This window comes from Felis catus, chromosome D1 (assembly GCF_018350175.1).
Source record: "Felis catus isolate Fca126 chromosome D1, F.catus_Fca126_mat1.0, whole genome shotgun sequence".
NCBI classification, from domain to species: domain Eukaryota; kingdom Metazoa; phylum Chordata; class Mammalia; order Carnivora; family Felidae; genus Felis; species Felis catus.
In genome coordinates, this window is record NC_058377.1 from 108,779,653 (window position 1) to 108,797,928 (window position 18,276).

The window sequence follows — 18,276 nt, forward strand, 5'->3', positions numbered from 1 at the left end:
GAGTGAATAGGATCTGGCTTTTGAGAACTCCTGGTGCGTGTGTGGGGTGGGACCTTTAATGGGGTACATCACACCATAACAGGCCAGACGGAGCAACTGTGGGGTGGTGGGAGTGTGAGGAGGGATTATGTGAATTGAGCCTTTTATTTTTTTCAACATTTATTTATTTTTTGGGACAGAGAGAGACAGAGCATGAACGGGGGAAGGGCAGAGAGAGAGGGAGACACAGAATCAGAAACAGGCTCCAGGCTCTGAGCCATCAGCCCAGAGCCCGACGCGGGGCTCGAACTCACAGACCGCGAGATCGTGACCTGGCTGAAGTCGGACGCTTAACCGACGCCTTTTTTAAAAAGTTTATTTATTGAGAGAGAGAGGACATGCGCGAGCAGGATAGCGGCAGAGAGAGAATCCCAAGCAGGCTCTGCACTGTCAGTGCAGGAACTCAGGAACCTTGAGATCGTGACCCCAGCCGAAGCCAAGGGTCGGAGACTCAGACGCTCAACCGACTGAGCCACCCAGGCGCCCCAATTGGGCTTTTAACTTAATTTCAAGTGAGACGCCGTCCAAGGGGGGGGGGGGAGGCTCACATACACAGATGTGCCGAAATTCTACACTCAGTTTTAGGGGGTTCCAGAGTACAGGTTAAAAAGCCCAATCCAAGGCTCGTGGGAAGGCGGCGTCTGCTGACCATACTGGTTGCAGGGACTTGGAGGCTGGACTGTGGAGCCACGGCTGTCAGGAGACCATGCTGCGCTGTCCGACACCCGATGGAGCCACGACCCTGGGGAGTCCACTAGGAGGACGCCCAAGGAGCGCCGGGCGCCGTCCACAGCAAGTCCGTGAGACACGGAACGTCCGGTGCCGGGCGGGCGCTTCCAGCTCCCGGGCGCCTGGCGTAGAGCGCTTCCAGCGGAGAGACCCGTAACCACCACATCCGGTCGACGCAACCCCCGGCGCGCATGCGCAGTCAGGCTACCAGCTTAAAGACCGCCACCCCCACCGACGCGGCCGCTCTTGCGCCGCTGGGCTCCGATCCCAGCCTTCCCATGAACCTCTGGGGCAGGCTCCGGCGCGAACGACGGAAGCGGCCGCTCTTGGTTTCCGGCAACACGACGGCGGCTGCCGGGCGACCCGGAAGCGTTCCCATTTTGCATCGTCGGGCCTCGGCGGCGGCCGGGCTCGGGGCGGACGTGCCACCATGGGGTCGTCGAAGAAGCATCGCGGGGAGAAGGAGGCGGCCGGGACGACGGCGGCGGCCAGCACCGGAGGCGCCACCGAGCAGCCGCCGCGGCACCGGGAGCACAAAAAACACAAGCACCGGAGCGGCGGCGGCGGCAGTAGCGGCGGCGAACGACGGAAGCGGAGCCGGGAGCGTGGGGGCGAGCGCGGGAGCGGGCGGCGCGGGGCCGAGGTCGAGGCCCGCAGCGGCGCGCACGGGCGGGAGCGCAGCCAGGCAGAGCCCTCCGAGCGGCGCGTGAAGCGGGAGAAGCGCGATGACGGCTACGAGGCCGGTGAGGGGCGTGGCCCGTGGGGGCGGGGCGTACCCGGGGCCCCGGAGCGGGAGGGCCTGGGTGTGTGCAGGCCGAGTACTCTGGGCCTGGGCACCCCCAGGGTGTCTTCGTCGGCACTCATTAAAGGGCCTAATGTGGTTATTTGGGGTTGAGGGTTGTCTCCCTCTGCTGAGCTCCGCGAGGGCAGAGATTTTGTTTTCCTTGCAGTTGGCACGTCCCAGGCCCTCGATAAATGTGTTGAGCGAACGGATGAATGAAGTAGTCCCAGCGTGTGTAGAGACAGGAAGAAATCTGGTATTGAGCAGATCGTGCAGGGCTCATAGCAGGGATAAGAAACGGGTCTGACCGCAAAGGACCCTGTAGAAATTTGAGTTTTGTCTGGAGGGTGGTCGGGAGCCGTAGATTTGAGCCGAGGAGTGAGTTGATCATGTTGTTAGTGTCGCCGCATTGAGAACTGGCTCAAGAGTAGTCAAGAGTGGAGGCCACGTGAGGGCTGAGAGTGGTCTGCACCGAGGCAGTAGCAGGATGCAGAGACCCGAACAGATCGAAATCGTGTTTTGCGGAAGGAACTTAAGACATCTTAGCACTTGGATGAGGGTGGGAAGAGGAAGGAAGTGAAGGTGACTCCTTGAGTTTTGGTTGGAGCAGCTAGGTGGGTGGTTGTGTCGTCTCCTGAAATGGAGGAGTTTGGAAGAGGCCCTCATCTTTGGGCCTGTGTTCGGCACCTGAGCCAGGCTTCTTCTTGTTCTAGCCGCCGGCTCCAAAACAAGCTCAGGAGATGCCTCGTCACTCAGCATCGAGGAGACCAAGTAAGTTCCGTGTCCCGTATGTTTCTGCTTTTATTTTCTGGGACAGCTTCTTGGGGGTGGCCTTTCCCACACTAAAGCATTCTCATTGAAATCAGAAGTGCCGTATGACCATCTGAGTTACAGAAGAGGACGCTAAGGCCTGAGAGGAAGGATGGCCCACTGGTTAAGGGGCAGGCCAGGCCTGGTGCCCGTGTTCCCCAATGTGCTAGGCTGCCTGGGTCAGGTCCTGTTCTGGGGACCCTCATGATCTCTCAGTCTCATCCTGTTTTCACCCCGTCTGTCCTGAAATGCCTTTCGTGCACCTATTTCGTTGACGGCTCCTAACAGTTGTATCTCTTGCCCTCAGTAAACTCCGGGCAAAGTTGGGGCTGAAACCCTTGGAGGTCAATGCTGTCAAGAAGGGTGAGTGTGGGGCTGAGGATGGGGGTGAGGGAGGGCATTTTGGTGGAAGAAAAGGACCATCTGAAGGGGTCTCTGAGGAGGGTGGGGTTATGGCACAGGTTCAGCTCCATTTAGTGGCGCTGTCCGTGTGTGTGTGTGTGTGTGTGTGTGTGTGTGTGTGTGTGTGTGTGTACATAGTTGCCAATAGACATGAGGCTTCTCCCTACAGTGGTCATGGGGGTTTGGGAATCAGCTTATTCTTTAAGTTCAAATGCCTAGCACCACGTGCTAGCCTTGTGCTGTGAGGCAGCATTAACCAGACTGAGACACATGCGTAGCTGCTACAAACTGACCTGAGCTGTGCACGTGTCAGGTGTGTTTGTTTTTTAAAGCATGACTTGGGGGGCTTGTAAGGCGTGGAGGGTCCCGTCATGCTGTGCGGGGTGACACGGAAGTGTGGGGATGTAGTGGGAGGAGTTAGGTGAAAGGTTCGATCCCCCCTCTCCTGGCCCCTTCTGGCCCCCTGAGCTGGAAGGGGGCAGGGTGAGTGGCTCCCTCCTCTCCCCACCAGCCACGGGCAGGCATAGCCTCACGTCTGGGCCCCCCTTCCAGAGGCGGGCACCAAGGAGGAGCCCGTGGCAGCCGATGTCATCAATCCCATGGCCTTGAGACAGCGAGAGGAGCTACGGGAGAAGCTGGCAGCCGCCAAAGAAAAGCGCCTCCTGAACCAGAAGCTGGGGTGAGGGGGTCCCTGCCGGGGTGGACAAGGGAAGGACCTGAGGAGGCTGCCAGGGAGCTCTTGAGTCAGGCGGGGGGGGGCAGGAAAGGGGTTCTCCAGAAGGCCACTTTCTTTCCTCTTCAGGAAGATAAAGACACTGGGGGAGGATGACCCGTGGCTGGACGACACCGCGGCCTGGATTGAGCGGAGCCGGCAGCTTCAGAAGGAGAAGGACTTGGCGGAGAAGAGGGTGAGCGCCCGGGGAGGCTGGGGGCGGTCACTCAGGGCCTCTGGCAGCCCGACCGGCTGGTGAGGCAGGAGGCTTGTTCTTGGGAGGTGACCGGGCTCAGAGAGGTAGGAGGCCCACGGTCAATGCCGTCTGCTCTGGATTCCCTGCAACGGCCTGCTTTTGCCGCACTCCCACCTGGTAAAGTCCCACGTGTCTTCCGGTGATGCCGAATGGCGCGAGGTCATAGGTCACCCCCCTCCCATCCCATAGGCCAAACTGCTGGAGGAGATGGACCAAGAGTTTGGTGTCAGCACTCTGGTGGAGGAGGAGTTTGGGCAGAGGCGGCAGGTAAGGCCGCTGCAGCGGCCGAGGGCGGGGAGGGGTGGACGCACCACTGTCCTTAGTGCTGGGGTCCCAGGGCTCGGGGAGTCGGGCTCCTGGCTTGTCTGGACGTTCCCTCTGCCTTGTAGGACCTGTACAGTGCCCGGGACCTCCAGGGCCTCACCGTGGAGCACGCTATCGATTCCTTCCGAGAGGGGGAGACTGTGATCCTCACCCTCAAGGACAAAGGTGGGTTGAGCTCAGGTGCTCTGGTTGGGGACGTAGGCACTGCTGAGTTGAGGGCAGACGTGAGTGGCCGCTGCTCCTGCCCTGTCCGCAGGTGTGCTGCAGGAGGAGGAGGATGTCCTGGTGAACGTGAACCTAGTAGATAAGGAGCGGGCAGAGAAAAACGTGGAGCTACGGAAGAAGAAGCCCGACTACCTGCCGTATGCGGAGGATGAGAGCGTGGACGGCTTGGCCCAGGCAGGCCGGGCAGCACGGGGCTGCGAGATGGGGGCTCTGGGGCTTTTCAGGAACAGGCTGGATCCCGACCTGTCCCTCTTGTCCTGCAGCAGAAACCCCGCTCCATCCTGTCCAAGTACGACGAGGAGCTCGAGGGCGAGCGGCCGCACTCCTTCCGCTTGGAGCAGGGCGGCACGGCTGACGGCTTGCGGGAACGGGAGCTGGAGGAGATCCGGGCCAAGCTGCGGCTACAGGCTCAGTCCCTGAGCACAGTCGGGCCCCGGCTCGCCTCCGAGTACCTCACACCCGAGGAGATGGTGAGCCCCGAGCCCTCCGGCCACGGCTTGTGATGGGGTGGGGCTTCCTCCCCCTCCTCCCGGGTCCGGTGCGGCCGGATGAGCTGTGGGGGATCGAGTGTGAGGGCCTTGGCCCTCATGGGTAAGCAGGGCGGTGTTGCAGGGAGCCGGTGGCTGCCACCAGAACGGGGACCGTTGAGACAGATGGTCCTGAGTTCGTGTTCGGGTTCTGCCACCTAGCCAGCTCGTGCTTTGGGTGAGTCATTTCACCGTGAGGCCGAGGCTCCCCGTCTGGAATGGGAATGGCAGGAGCCCCCGTCTTGAGGGCCATTGCGAGGGTTAGTGACGGCGTGGGTGAGTGTAAGTTTACAGCTGTGTGTGGAGTTTGTGTTTGGGAGGATTGTGAACGCAGAGGTGGACGCCGGGCTCGGTGAACTGCTTGGCCACGTGGTTAAGAGCAGGACCCCCCCTGAGCCACGAAACCGAGATTCGCAATCCTGGCTGTCCCTCTCAGCTGGGCAACCGGAGGCAAGGAACGCAGACTCTCTGTCCTCAGTTTTCGTCATCTCACAGGCGGGACGAAGTCCCACCTCCCTCACGTGTTGTCTGTGCGCGGGAAGCGCTTAGGACAGAGGCTGGCACGGAGGAGCACTAAGGAGGTGTTCGTTCTCGGGGGCTCGTGGCCGCCCGCCTTCCCCGTCTCAGGTGTCGCCTCTCCTCCCCTTAGGTGACCTTTAAAAAGACCAAACGGAGGGTGAAGAAGATCCGCAAGAAAGAGAAGGAGGTGGTCGTGCGGGCCGATGACTTATTGCCTCTTGGGGACCAGACTCAAGACGGGGACTTTGGTTCCAGGTGCGCTTGGAAAGAGGGGTGCAGGGTGGGGGCTGGCCTGGCCCAGGGGCCCGTGCTCACCCGAGAGGCCTCTCCCCCCAGATTGCGGGGCCGGGGTCGGCGCCGAGTGCCTGAGGCAGACGAGGAGGCCCCGGAGGAGGAGGAGAAGGAGCCGGCGCCTCAGCCCTCGCAGTCGGATGACACCCGCGTGGAGAACATGGACATCAGCGATGAGGGTGAGGCGCCCTGCCGGCCGGGGGCTGGCGGGGGTGGTGTGGGGGGGCGGTCAAGGGCAGGGACGAGCACCCTGGGGCAAGGGGATGATTCGAGCAGAGGCCTCCCGTGTTTCCGCCAGAGGAGGCTGGAGGCGCGCAGGCCGGGTCCCCAGAGGCGCTGGAGGAGGACGAGGCGGAGCTGGAGCTACAGAAGCAGCTGGAAAAGGGGCGCCGCCTGCGGCAGCTGCAGCAGCTGCGGGACAGCGGCGAGAAGGTAGGGCGCCCCGGGCTGGGCGGGAGCGGGTGGGTGCTGGCCTCTCCAGGGCCGGGGTCTCCGGGGACGGGTGTGCCGTGGCGCCCTGTCCCCGTGAGCACGGCACCTGCACTCCGGCCAGGAGCCTCTTTTTTGCTTAACATCACGTCGTTAGCAGATCCCTAGGTTTGAGCGGTGTTTTTGCTCTAAGGGGGCGTAGGGTTCGAGCCTTCCCTGCCTCCCTCCCTTCTGTGGTTGGGTGTTGCGTGCCTGCTGCGAGTAAGGCATCGTCCCGAGGGCTGGGGAGTCATAGGTGAGCGGGCCCGCGAGGGGCCCTGTGCTCACGGAGCTGCGTTTCTAGCTGGGGGTGGAGGCCGGCACGCGTGCACGAACACACTCTGGTGGTGCCTCAAGCCGGGCAGACCGAACCCAGGAAGACGGAGCCGACGGCTGGGGGGCTGGCGTCTTGCCTCAGCTGTCTGGGGGAGATCTCGCGGGGGGCGGCATCTGAGCTGAGACTTCTTAACACCGAGGAGCCAGCCTCGCAGGGATTGGCCTAGGACACTTGAGGACCCGGTGGTGTGAGCTGAGCAGAGGGGCCGGCGGTCCGTATGGCCTCGGTCGTTGCTGACCCTCAGCGGGCACTAACGTGTCTGGGCACCGCTCGCGTGCTCTGTCGACTCACTTAGGCACGTTGCCCAGGGTTACGTGACTGGTACGTGGGTTTGAACAGCCTGACTCCAAAGTCTGCGCTTTTAATCCTACCCCTCCCACTTCTGGAGCGAGCGAGCGAGAGAGGCCGGGACGGGGAGCCCTGCGTGCCCAGCCGGTGGGGCACAGCAGTGGGAGCTCCTGCGGGGGGATCCGAGAAGCAGCAGCCCCTGAGGTCGAGGAGAGCCGCGGGAGTGGGGCTCACAGAAGCCAAGAAGGACTTTCAAGGAGGGACAGGCGGGTCAGGTGCGGCACAGTGTGTCAACAAGACTGAGGAGACACGGAAGCGAGGGCGGCAACTTGGGAGCGGGAGCAGGTGGACCGCACGAACACTGGAGGGCAGGGGCTCAGGCGCTCGACCGTTGCAGCGGGGCATGGCTGCGACCCAGTAAAACTTTATTTGTGGCAGCAGGTGGTGGCCGGTACTTTGTCCACCCTGCCCTGAAGAGGGTCAGAGAAATGGGCAGTAGCTGAAGGGGGCGTGATGGACAGTAGGGTTTTTTTTTTTTTTTCTGTACTTAATGGTTAATAGTGTTAATATTTACAGATCGGATCTAAGAATCGTAGAGTTTGTGGCTGGAAGGACTGCGCAGAGTCACGTGGCCCGATGGTTCTCAGCCTGGGCTGAGCCCGAGTCACCTGGGGGTGTTTGTAAACATGTGGGCCGCACCCCGCAGCAGTTAGGTGCAGGGCAGTTGAAAGAATATCTTAATGAACTTCTTAATTTTAAATTACTTTTAATGTTTGTTTATCTTTGAGAGAGAGAGAACGGGGGAGGGGCAGAGAGAGAGGGCGACAGAATTTGAAGCAGGCTCCAGGCTCTGTGCTGTCGGCACAGAGCCCGACGTGGGGCTCAAACTCGCGAACCACGGGATCGTGACCTGAGCTGAAGTCGGACGCTTAACCAAGACTGGGCCCCCCAGGCGCCCCCATGATGAGCTTTCTTATACGTCCTCTTAATTCAGTATTTTTAAACATTTTGTCACAGTGCTCTCGCCTCGCTTTCTCTTTTCCGTTTTTTCTGAATCCCTGAAAGTAAGTTGCGGACTCTGTGACCCTTTCCCCCGAGGCACTTCAGCAGGCGTCTCTAAAAATAAGGACATTGCTCTACGTAGCTGTGTTCCCTTAAAGATCCCATACGGTACTTGCTGAACCCCAGGCTCAGGGGACCCCACCTTCCCTGGAGGAAAAATCCCATAAATCCTCTGATAGCAGTCCATGACAAAACTTCCCAGTTATGCCCCCAACACCTTTTGGGTTTGAACCAATGTCTAATCCAGTTTTAAATTCTCAGAAAGTTTTCTTAAGTGACGGCGATTCACAAGTGTGCTCGCTGCCGATCCAAGGGAGCCAGAGAAGTGAAGAGAAGGGAGGAGCTATTTTCAGGAGCAAACTCTTAAGGAGCAAGGCAGGGGTGGGACCTGGAGTGCTGGTCGGGGTGGCCTTTGAGTGGAGCCAGGTCACGTCGTGGTTTGTCTCGGGGAGGGCAGGAGCGGGCACAGCAGGTGCAGGTGGCTGGTGGGGGGAAGAAGTTAAGGGAGCCCCGTCTGATTGTCTGTTTTCCAGCGAGGAGGTGGAGGGTGGGAGTGGACGCGGGGTCTTGGGGAGGTGGGGCGCTGTGTTGGAGCCCGGAGTCGGGTACAGGGCGAAAAGCAGGTCTGCTGGGCAGATGAGCGGAGACTCCGCGTTTGCAACAAGGGGTCGCGAGTCGGAAGTGGGTCTGCGCGTTTAAGGGTTTCCGCAGCCCGTCCAGGTGCTCCGTGTTGTCAGCCAAGTAGGTGATGTCTGGGATGAATCCGGGTTGGGTTTGTCGAGGGGAGAGACAAGGTAAAGTGTTCCAGAGGAGGGACCCCGCTGACGCACAGAATGCACGCTGGGTGGTACGGACGCACCAGGAGGGGCGACGGGTGGGAGGACGGGGCTGGAGTCCTGGTGAGGTGGGGGAGTTACTGGATTGAGGTTTACAGGGTAAGTGAGCTGGGAAGATGGGAGGCAGCAGATGGAGAGGAGACGGGGCGGGGCTGTGGATGTCGGTGATGATAAGCCAGGGCTGGGAGGGTGAGCCCTGGCGGGGGAGGGTAGGGGGGGGAGAGGCTGGGGAAACGGTTGTTAGCGGTCAGGAGTTCAGCAAACCTCTGGGGTAGCGGTTGGATGGGTCCTTTGGAGGCAGAGGTCCCTGAGAGTGCAGACGAGAGGAGGAGCAGAGGGAAGGCAGGAAGCTGGGTGCTGGAATCCACAGTGAAAGCGAGGAGGTCGGGAGGTGATGGGAGTCCGGGAGCAGCAGGTGCCCCCCACATGCCAGGGCCGGCGCCCCGCGGGACGTCAGGAATGAGGCGGAGCTGCTCTCTGCGCCTTCACAGAGTTCACGGTGCCGCGGGATGTTAGTGTCATTCCGCGGCAAGTAACTTGCCAAGCGCCCGGCGTCCAGCAGGGAACACGGCAGCTGAAAACACAGGAGTGTCTGTCCTCGTGAAACTTTTGTTCTAGTGAGAGGAGATGAGAGAGGGCAGAGCAACATCTGGCGGTGAGAACCGCCGTGAGGAGAGGAGAGAGGAAAAGGCGAGGCGGTGGGGAGATCAGGAGTAAAGGAGCACTCCCGTTTTCAGTCGGCTGGTCAGGGAGGGCCTCCCTGAGGAGGTGACGGTTGACACGAGATGAAGTGAGCCTCAGCGACATCCTAGGGCACGGTTCCGAGGTGAGGGAGCACCCGGTACCTGAGGCGCTGAGGCAGGAGCGACTGGGCTCGCTCAGGAAGTTGGGTGAGGCCCGTGTGGCGTGAGCCACGGGGAGAGTGGCAGGGAAGGCGGTGGGCAGAGGCCACGTCAGGCGGGGGCTTGCTCTCGCGGTAGGTTTAGCCGGTGCGGTTCTGTGGGAGGAAGACCAGGTGGGATGGTGGCCCGCTGGGGACCGTGGAGACCAGGAGAAGCCGCTGTGTGTGGAGTGCATCTTGAGGGTGGAATTGACAGTGTTGGCTGATGGACCGATTGCATGCGAGATCGCGAGCGGGTGTGAGAGGTTAAGGACGACCCCTAGGAACCTTGACTTGAACAGCTGGCCGTTGACCGAGTTAAGGAGCAGGGAGGGCCGTTCCTGAGTTGGGAAGGGCTAGGGGAGGACAGGTTTGGGGGAGACGACCCAAGGGTTCGGTTTTGGCTATGTTTGAGGTGCCTTTTTATTAGACGTGATGGACACCGAATGGGCAGTTGGATGCAAGAACTTGAACGTCAAGGGAGAGGCTGAGGCTGGAGGCATAGATGCAGAAGTCAGTAAGTATGTAGACGCGAGTCAAAAGCCATAGGAGTGGGTAGAGTCCCCAGGACGGTGAGTGTGGATAAAGGAGGGGAGCCCGAGGAGGAGAGTGCGTGAGGAAGACCGGGAGGATGGGGTGTTGTCCTGGAAGCCACGTGCCGAGAGGTTCTTGACAGGAGGCATCTGTGACAAATGCTATGGAGAATTAGGGTATCCGGGATGAGCGCTGACCTCTGGATTGGGCAGCACGGAGGTCATCCGTGCTGTTGCCCAAAGTGGCCTCGGTGGGAAATGCAGGCAGATCAGGCAGGCTGTAGTGAGGTTGGTGATACGAGATGACCAGAGGAAAGCCGGTCGTGTTTCTGTCCCCCAGCAAGAGACAGAAGATACGGTAAAAAAAGATAACTGTTTATGAAGGCGTTACAGGTGGTGAAGTAATACGGGCAAGCAAGAGACAGCTTGCTAAACAGATGTTTTCCATCTTTTCTAAACGAGTAACAGATAAGGAAGATAGCAACAAAATAAAAAGGAGTAAATGATGCATAAGATTTGGAGGGGAGGGGCGCCTGGGGGGCTCAGTTGGTTAAGTGTCCGACTTCAGCTCAGGTCACGATCTCGCGGTCCATGAGTTCGAGCCCTGCGTCGGGCTCTGTGCTGACAGCTCAGAGCCTGGATCCTGCTTCGGATTCTATGTGTCTCTCTCTGCCCCTCCCCCGCTTGCACTCCGTCTCCCTCAAAAATAAACGTTAGAAAAAAAAAACATCTGTACGGGGAAGATCCTAGTCTGTTTTCAAAAGATTAAAGAAGACAGGTACACTGTTGTTTTAGGCAGCTAGAGCTGCCGTGACAAAATGCACAGACAAGGTAGTTTAAGCAAGAGAAATTTATTTCTCAAAGTCCTGGAGTCTGAAATTTCGGGAGGGTGTTCGGGAGTTTTGGCTGCTCCTGAGGCTTGTCGGTGGCCGTCTTCTCACCGTGGCCTCTCGTGGCCTTTTCCCTGTGTGCCTGCGTCCTTGGGTTGTCATTCTCTCTCTACAAGGATACCAACCTGCTGGATTAGGGCCTCACCCTTATGACCTCTGACCATGACCATCTCCTTAAAGGCCCTGTCTCCAAACACAGTCATACTGGGGGTAGGGTTTCAACATAGGAATTTTGGGGGGACGCAGCGCAGTTCTTAACAGCTGCGTTAATGGATAGGACATTTCAGAACAAAGTTAAGGAAATTATGTTTGTGACTTTGTAGCAGAGAAAAATTTTTTTCCTTTTTTTAATTGCATTAAAATACATAGAACATAAAATTTGCCACTTGGGCCTTTATTAATATATATACATTTTAGAGAGAGAGTGCGCAGGGGAGAGGGGCAGTGGGAAAGAGAGCATCCCGAGCAGGCTCCACTCAGCACCGAGCCCGACCTGGGGCTTCATCCCACGACCCTGGGATGGTGACCCAAGTCAAAATTGAGAGTCGGATGCTCGACTGAGCCACCCAGGCGCCCCTTAACCATTTTTAAATGTTCAGTTCAGTGATGTTAAATCCCTTCACGTGGTTGTGCAGCCAGCCGTCTCCTTCATCTATCCCTAGAACTCTTCCTGTCTTGGAACCCTGAAACTCCGTTCCCATTAAACACTCTCATCTCTAGGCCCCAGGCAGCCGCGCTCTACTTCCTGTCCCTGTGATTTTGACTTTCTCTAGGGACCTCCTGTCGGGGGCATCACAGGTTTGTTTTTTTTTTTTGCTTTTTGTTTTTTTGTGATTGGATGATTTTAGGAGAAAGATTTTTAAACGATAAAAATGTAAAGCGTAAACCATGAGGGGAGGAAAAAAACCCCTAATATTTACTTAGAAATTAAGAACTGGAGTTATTTGAAAAAGGTGTCACGAGGAGTACAAGATGGGCCAGGAGAAGATCTCTGCCCACGTACACGTAACCGTCACAGAAGGGTTGGTGTCGAGAATATCCGAACAACAAAAATGGGCAAAATGGGGGAACAGGCAGAAGACCCCAGCAGGCACTTCACAGAAGCGGAAGGGGAAATAGCCAGTAGGATACCCAGGGGGGCCCAGCTTCGTTCGTGGTCAAGGAAAGGCGAGCCACGAGGACGTCGATCGGGTCCCGCCCGCACCCTTTGGCAGAAATGTCCGAGTCTGACGGGATCAAGTGTCAGGGTTTGGAGCAGCCAGAATCCTCACACGCACTTGCCCGCGCACTCCGGGGCCCGGGCGTCCGTCACTGGTCGCTGCGTCCTGTGTGGAAAGACAGAAGGGCCGTCCGCAGCGCCAGGTGCCTAGGTTAAGTACGTTCACATCGTGGAACACGATTCTGTAGTGAAAAGCTAATGAAGTACAGCCGCTTGTGTCAGGATGAATCTTAAAACGTATTAAAAAAAAAAAAAAGCAAATCACGGAGGAATCTACAGCACGGTTCAGATTCTATAATGTTTTAAAAACGTGCAGCTGGGGGCACCTGGGTGGCTCAGTAGGTTGAGGGTCTGACATCGGCTCGGGCCATGATCTTGTAGTTTGTGAGTTCGAGCCCCACTCGGGCTTGCTGCTGTCAGCACAGAGCCGGCTTTGGAACCTCTGTCCCCCTCTTGCTGCCCCTCCCCTGCTCGTGCTCTCTCAAAAATAAAGCATTTAAAAAAATATACACAACCAGGGCACCTAGGTGGCTCCGTCGTTAGGCATCTGACTTCGGCTCAGGTCACGATCTCACGGTTCGTGAGTTCGAGTCCCATATCGGGTGAGCTTAAGCCCTGCTTTGGGTAAAACATGAGCCCCCCACTTAGGTAAAACACAAGCCCTGCTTCGGGTGAGCCCCGTTTCTCTTTCTGTCTCTCTCTCTGCCCCTTGCTCACTTGCGCCCTCCGTCTCTGTCTCTCTCTCTCTCTCAAAAAAAAAAAAAAAAAAAAAAACACACACACACACACACACACACACACACAACCAGGGGCGCCTGGGTGGCTCAGTCAGTTAAGTGTCTGACTCTTGATTTTGGCTCGGATCACGATCTCACACCATGAGATCAAGCCCTGTGTCAGGCTCTGTGCTGGCCACATGGAGCCTGCTTGGGATTCTCTGTCTCCCTCTCTCTATGCCCTCCCCCTACTATGCGCTCTTTCTCTCTCAGAATAAACTTAAAAAAAAAAAAAAAAAAGGTACAACAAAATAATACCCTGTTTGTGGATGGGTCCTTGTGTGGTAAAACCGTAAAGAAAAGCTAGTGAGGGGCGCCTGGGTGGCTCAGCTGGTTAAGCGTCCGACTTCGGCTCAGGTCATGATCTTGTGGTTTAGGAGTTGGAGCCCCCCATCGGGCTCTGCACTAATAGAGCCTGCGTGGGATTCTCTCTCTTTCTCTTTCTCTCTCTCTGCCCCTGCCCTGGTAGCTCTCTCCATCTCTCTCCCTCTCTCTCAAAATAAGTAAATAAACTTTATTAAAAAAGGAGAGTAAAGCCAGTGAATCATGAGCCCAAAAAGGGGCGAGGAGACAGTCAGGCTTGAAAGGATATTAATGATACATCTGCGAGTGGGCCATGGGTGCCTGGGTGTGTGTTTAGTTGTTACTATTTTTAAACATGCACGTGCCAGGACCCTTTTATGTTTATGGTGATATTCGTTAAAAAAAATAAACGTCGTAAAACAGGATGGAAGGGAGGGGTGTGGAAGTGGATGTGGTGACTGGAAGCTTCTCTGAGGAGCTTGCTGTCGGGGCAAAGCACGGAAGTGTGGGGTGGAAGGAGGGGAGATCCTAGACGGTCCTGGGTGCTTATGGGAGTGCGGCGTGGAGGGGACCGGAGGGTGGCATCGGGAGCGGAGTTGTGAGGGGCCTTGGGGCCATGCTGGGCCAGAGGGTGGCCTGAGGGAGGAGCGAGGCGGGCGGTGCGGGGGGGCGGGGGGTGCCAGAAGTGTGTGGGAGTTCCACGGGCGTCTCCCCACCCTGTGGGCTCAGGGAAGGGCTCTGGAAGAGGTGTTTGAAACTGGAGTGTGTGGGGTGAAGGGTGGGTGGCGGCGGAGTGGCCGAGAGGCCCTGGGTGCCCCGGTCCCAGAGGAAGACGTGAGGCTGTGGGGCTTTGGAGAACGGCCGTGTGGAATTCCGGATGTTAATTTAAAGGGCAGAAGAGAGCCATCGATGGCTTTGCGGCAGAGGAGTGACCTAGCGAGATGGGTGTAGGTGCAGAGTGGGGGAGCGGACGGGGAGCCAGGGAGGAAGCAGAGACCAGCCAGGTCCGCTGTGGACATAGGAGCGGCCTCTGGGTCTCGACGGCACCTCCCCAGAAACTTCTGGGTTTGCCCACAGCTGCTCCCTCCCCCAGGTGGTGGAGATTGTGAAGAAGCTGGAAGCCCGCCAGCGGGGCTGGGAGGAAGACGAGGACCCCGAGCGGAAGGGGGCCATCGTGTTCAACGCCACGTCGGAGTTCTGCCGCACGCTGGGGGAGATCCCCACCTACGGGCTGGCGGGCAACCGGGAGGAGCAGGAAGAGCTCATGGTGGGTCCTCGGGCGGCCTGCCTCTCCCCCCTGCTCCCCTCGGCTCCGGCTTGGGCCCCCCCCACTCTGGTCAGGTCCCCAGTAACGAGCCTCAGGGCCCCGGTGGGTTAGGAGGCTGGGGGCGGGGAGGGGCTGGGGCTCCCTGGGCTGACCCTGGCCTCCTGACCCCCAGGACTTTGAACGAGACGAGGAACGCTCGGCCAACGGCGGCTCTGAGTCCGACGGGGAGGAGAACATCGGCTGGAGCACCGTCAACCTGGACGAGGAGAAGCAGCAGCAGGATGTGAGGGGCGCGGAGCGAGGCGGGGGGTGGGGGGGGAGCAGGGGCCCACGGCGCGGCGGGGTTGGGGGCCGGGGGACCTGGAGCAGTGGCCCGTTGTCTCAGAGCCCCGCCGTCCCCCTCTGCGATGGGGCCTGTGATGCTCACAGGGTCGTGGTGGGGATTCAGCGAGGCGTCTGGCGTGGGGCCGGTCCCCGGAAGGACTGCGGTTGTGTGCGGTGGGGGGAGGGGGGGGGTGAGGGGTGAGAAGAGTCCGCGCGGCCCGCTCACCCCCTTCGTCCCGTGTGCCGCCCCCCAGTTCTCTGCCTCCTCCACCACCATCCTGGACGAGGAGCCCATCGTGAATAGAGGGCTGGCAGCTGCCCTGCTGCTGTGTCAGAACAAAGGTGAGGGCTGTGAGCCCTGCGGGGGCGGCAGGGTGAGCCACTCCCCGGGCCCCGCGAGCTGCCCCCCTGCCCCCAGGTCTGGGGCGGTCATAGCAGCATCTGGCCTTTCTGCGCCGTGTCACCCCATTTTTGATGGCTTTGCCCATCCCCCCCTCCTCCCCCCCAAAGCCACCACTCGCCCCTGAAGTCTTGGCATCTCTGGGGAGAACCGGGGCAGTGGAAGTGGTCAGGCCGTGGCCTCGAGAGACCCTGGCTTGAGGACCCGGCGGGCCTCCTGGAGTCTGACCACCGCCTCTCCCCAGGGCTGCTGGAGACCACGGTGCAGAAGGTGGCCCGGGTGAAGGCGCCCAACAAGTCCCTGCCGTCGGCCGTGTACTGCATCGAAGACAAGATGTGAGTGGGGCGGTTGGGCAGCGGGTCACGGGGGTGTCACCGGCCGGAGGCTGTGGGGAACTCAGGCGGGGTGGGCGGTGCTGGCCCTGAGCCCCCCCCTGTCTTGCACCCAGGGCCATCGACGACAAGTACAGCCGGCGGGAGGAGTACCGAGGCTTTACCCAGGACTTCAAGGAGAAGGACGGCTACAAACCCGACGTTAAGATTGAGTATGTGGACGAGACAGGCCGGAAACTCACGCCCAAGGAGGTGAGCAGGGCTGTGGGCGACTGAGTCACGGAGAGGTGGGGCCCCTGCCCTTCCCGGAGGAGGCAGAGCTGTACCGCAGGGTCTTGGCTGGAGTGCTGGTGAAGTATCAGAGCTCCTGTGCCTCAGTTTCCATCTCTGGGGGGCACAGCGGGCTCCATCATGGGCCCATTGCCGGCCTGCCCCCTCGTGGCTTGACCTACCCTGGGGGCCGCCTTTCTGGTGGCTGGTGTCCAGGCCCCCGCCCCATTGGCGCTCTTCCCCATGTGCTCCCAGCCCAGCCTCAGGGTGCACCGTCAACCTGGATGGCCCACCCAGCCCCAGCCCCTGGCCGGCTCAGCCTCCGCACGCAGGTCTCACTGAGGATCCTCAGTGTCCCTGTCGCCGCCCCTCCGGCCCCCGAGTCCGTCTCTGTGACTCTGCGGAGCCCCTGGGGGGCGCCAGGTCGCTGCCTTCCTCCCAGCCCCGTCCCAGCCACCCCTCCCCTGCCCTCTGGGGCACAGGCGGCTCTCACACGGTTCCTGCCCCGTGTCCCCAGGCTTTCCGGCAGCTGTCCCACCGCTTCCACGGGAAAGGCTCAGGCAAGATGAAGACTGAGCGGCGGATGAAGAAGCTGGACGAGGAGGCGGTGGGTGGCCCGTGGAGACGTGGGGTGGCTTCGGCACCTGCCGGTGCTGGGGTGCTGGGTGTTCTGGGGCCCACTCCTGCCCTGTGCTGACTGGCCCCTGTCCTGCAGCTCCTGAAGAAGATGAGCTCCAGCGACACGCCCCTGGGCACAGTGGCTTTGCTCCAGGAGAAGCAAAAGGCCCAGAAGACCCCGTATATCGTGCTCAGTGGCAGCGGCAAGAGCATGAACGCGTGAGTGGGGAAGCACGGCGGGCAGGGCCGGGGCGGGGGCCACCTGACCGGGTGGGAAGGCCCGAGCCGGTGTCCAGCCTCATGCTTCTCTTCTCTCCGCAGGAACACCATCACCAAGTGAATCCGATCTCCCTTCCGATCCCCTCCCCGACTTTAATATTAAATAAAGTTCCCTCCTTATTTTTTCCTCCTTCGTCATGGTGCAGATTCCAGGGTTAGACCTGGGAGGAGGGGCAGGCAGTGCTGGGCGGGGCCTCCGCTGCCCTCAGGCGGGCTCTGGTTGCTGTGTGACCTCAGGACGGTCCCCGAATCTCTCTGAGCCTTAGTTCTGCCATTTGTACAGTCAAAGCACCTCTGCTTCATAGACTGTCTTGTGAGGATTAAATGAGTTCATCCATCCATCCATCCATCCGTACATCCATCTACCCACCCACCCACCTGGCATTTAGAGGCGAGCAGGACCCCTCAGAGATGCCTCAGAGTCTGACATCTGCTAGGTATGAACCTAGCCATCCAGTGACAGATAAAGAGACGAGGGAGAGACTGTCCAGATCCTCTGGAACAGTCTTCCACCCCCAACCCCGCCCCCGGCGTGGTGGTTCAGGTCCTGGCTGATTGTCAAAGGTCGCACCTTACCCTCGCCAGGGATGGCTGTCGGGTGAGAAGTGGAGGTGGTTTTAGAGCCTCGGTCACCCTGGTCTCTCCAGCCTCTGATGGCACATGAATCACTGCCCTCGGGGGCCCGGGACCGCGTGGGCCAGTGGGCCGGGCTCCACGCCGCGTTCCTCGAGCCCCTGTGCCGCCCCCGTCTGCTTGGGGACGTGTCCCGTGTGTGGTTCCCCAGGGAGGTGAGCTCTGAAGGAGGCTTGGACGTGCCACGACGGGACGCACCAGAGCCCTGAATCGAGGCTCCCGTTGGAGAGCTGGTGTCCTGCTGCCGCCGATGCCCAAACACATTCCAGGTGGTTCACAGGTTTTTTTTTTTGAGGCCGACAAACACGAAGTAGAAGAGAAGGATGGTTTCAAACGGTCTCGCAGGAAGTGTGAGCTCGGGCGACACGCGGTTGCCCTGATAGCTCTTGGGGATGGTTTTGCTGGACAAACCCAGCAAGCGGTCACATCACGCTTTCTTTGAGCTCGTGGTCTCCCTCGTGTGAGGTCTCACCCGGGTTGAATTTCCACCTCGGCTGCCCCTCCGGTCCCTGGGGAAGGCCGCCCGCGGGCTCGGGGCGCCAACACTGGGTCTAGCGTTTGGAACTCAGGACGTTTCTCCCAGAAGCTCGTGAGACCCGGCTGGCGGTGTGCACGGTCACCGTGCCTCGTGTGGCTCCCGCCCTGGCCGGGCCCGTGCCGACCTCAGGCCTCACTCCGTAGGCAGCGGTCCCTTAGGAGGCTGTCCCTGTCGGAGCCGGAAACAGCTCAGGCAGGGCCGGCCCAGGCATCCCGATGCAACCGGAAAGAGGTGCCAGTCTGGGCTGTCAGCAGTAGGTCCTCGGAGCACAGGCTGGTGAGCTGAATTCTTTCCTGTCTGCCCTCCTGAGGTGCCATCCTTGGCGCCCCTCAGCGCCAAGCCCATGACTGCCCCCTGGAGCTATGCTCCCTGCCCCACCTTTCCCAGCTGGTCCCACATCGTCCCTTG

At 59.7% G+C, this 18,276-nt stretch overlaps 1 protein-coding gene across 2 annotated transcripts; it reads left to right on the top strand.

The window, feature by feature from the left end:
• Positions 1 to 552: 552 nt before the first annotated feature.
• SART1 (spliceosome associated factor 1, recruiter of U4/U6.U5 tri-snRNP) lies at positions 553 to 16,824 on the top strand. Of its 2 annotated transcripts, none has more exons than XM_006937541.4 (20): positions 553 to 1,511; positions 2,263 to 2,320; positions 2,667 to 2,722; positions 3,314 to 3,440; positions 3,564 to 3,669; positions 3,919 to 3,996; positions 4,119 to 4,218; positions 4,310 to 4,452; positions 4,545 to 4,748; positions 5,455 to 5,579; positions 5,661 to 5,794; positions 5,914 to 6,047; positions 14,301 to 14,474; positions 14,647 to 14,757; positions 15,053 to 15,140; positions 15,443 to 15,533; positions 15,647 to 15,782; positions 16,318 to 16,407; positions 16,516 to 16,637; positions 16,740 to 16,824. In XM_006937541.4, the coding sequence occupies exons 1-20, from the start codon at positions 1,199 to 1,201 to the stop codon at positions 16,756 to 16,758; spliced, it is 2,409 nt and encodes an 802-aa protein (XP_006937603.1). In that variant the 5' UTR covers positions 553 to 1,198; the 3' UTR covers positions 16,759 to 16,824. The 2 variants fall into 2 exon arrangements, with proteins under 2 accessions (XP_006937603.1, XP_003993701.1); XM_003993652.6 differs by having other exon boundaries at positions 554 to 1,511; positions 4,542 to 4,748.
• The last annotated feature ends 1,452 nt before the right edge of the window (positions 16,825 to 18,276 follow it).

Bases quoted from the DNA above. Each gene is read 5' to 3' on its own strand.
- SART1 (XM_003993652.6), top strand. From the start codon at position 1,199: ATGGGGTCGTCGAAGAAGCATCGCGGGGAGAAGGAGGCGGCCGGGACG. The intron at 1,512-2,262 runs GTGAGGGGCGTG...TTCTTGTTCTAG, and splicing joins CGATGACGGCTACGAGGCCG to CCGCCGGCTCCAAAACAAGC. The intron at 14,758-15,052 runs GTGAGGGGCGCG...GCCGCCCCCCAG, and splicing joins AGGAGAAGCAGCAGCAGGAT to TTCTCTGCCTCCTCCACCAC.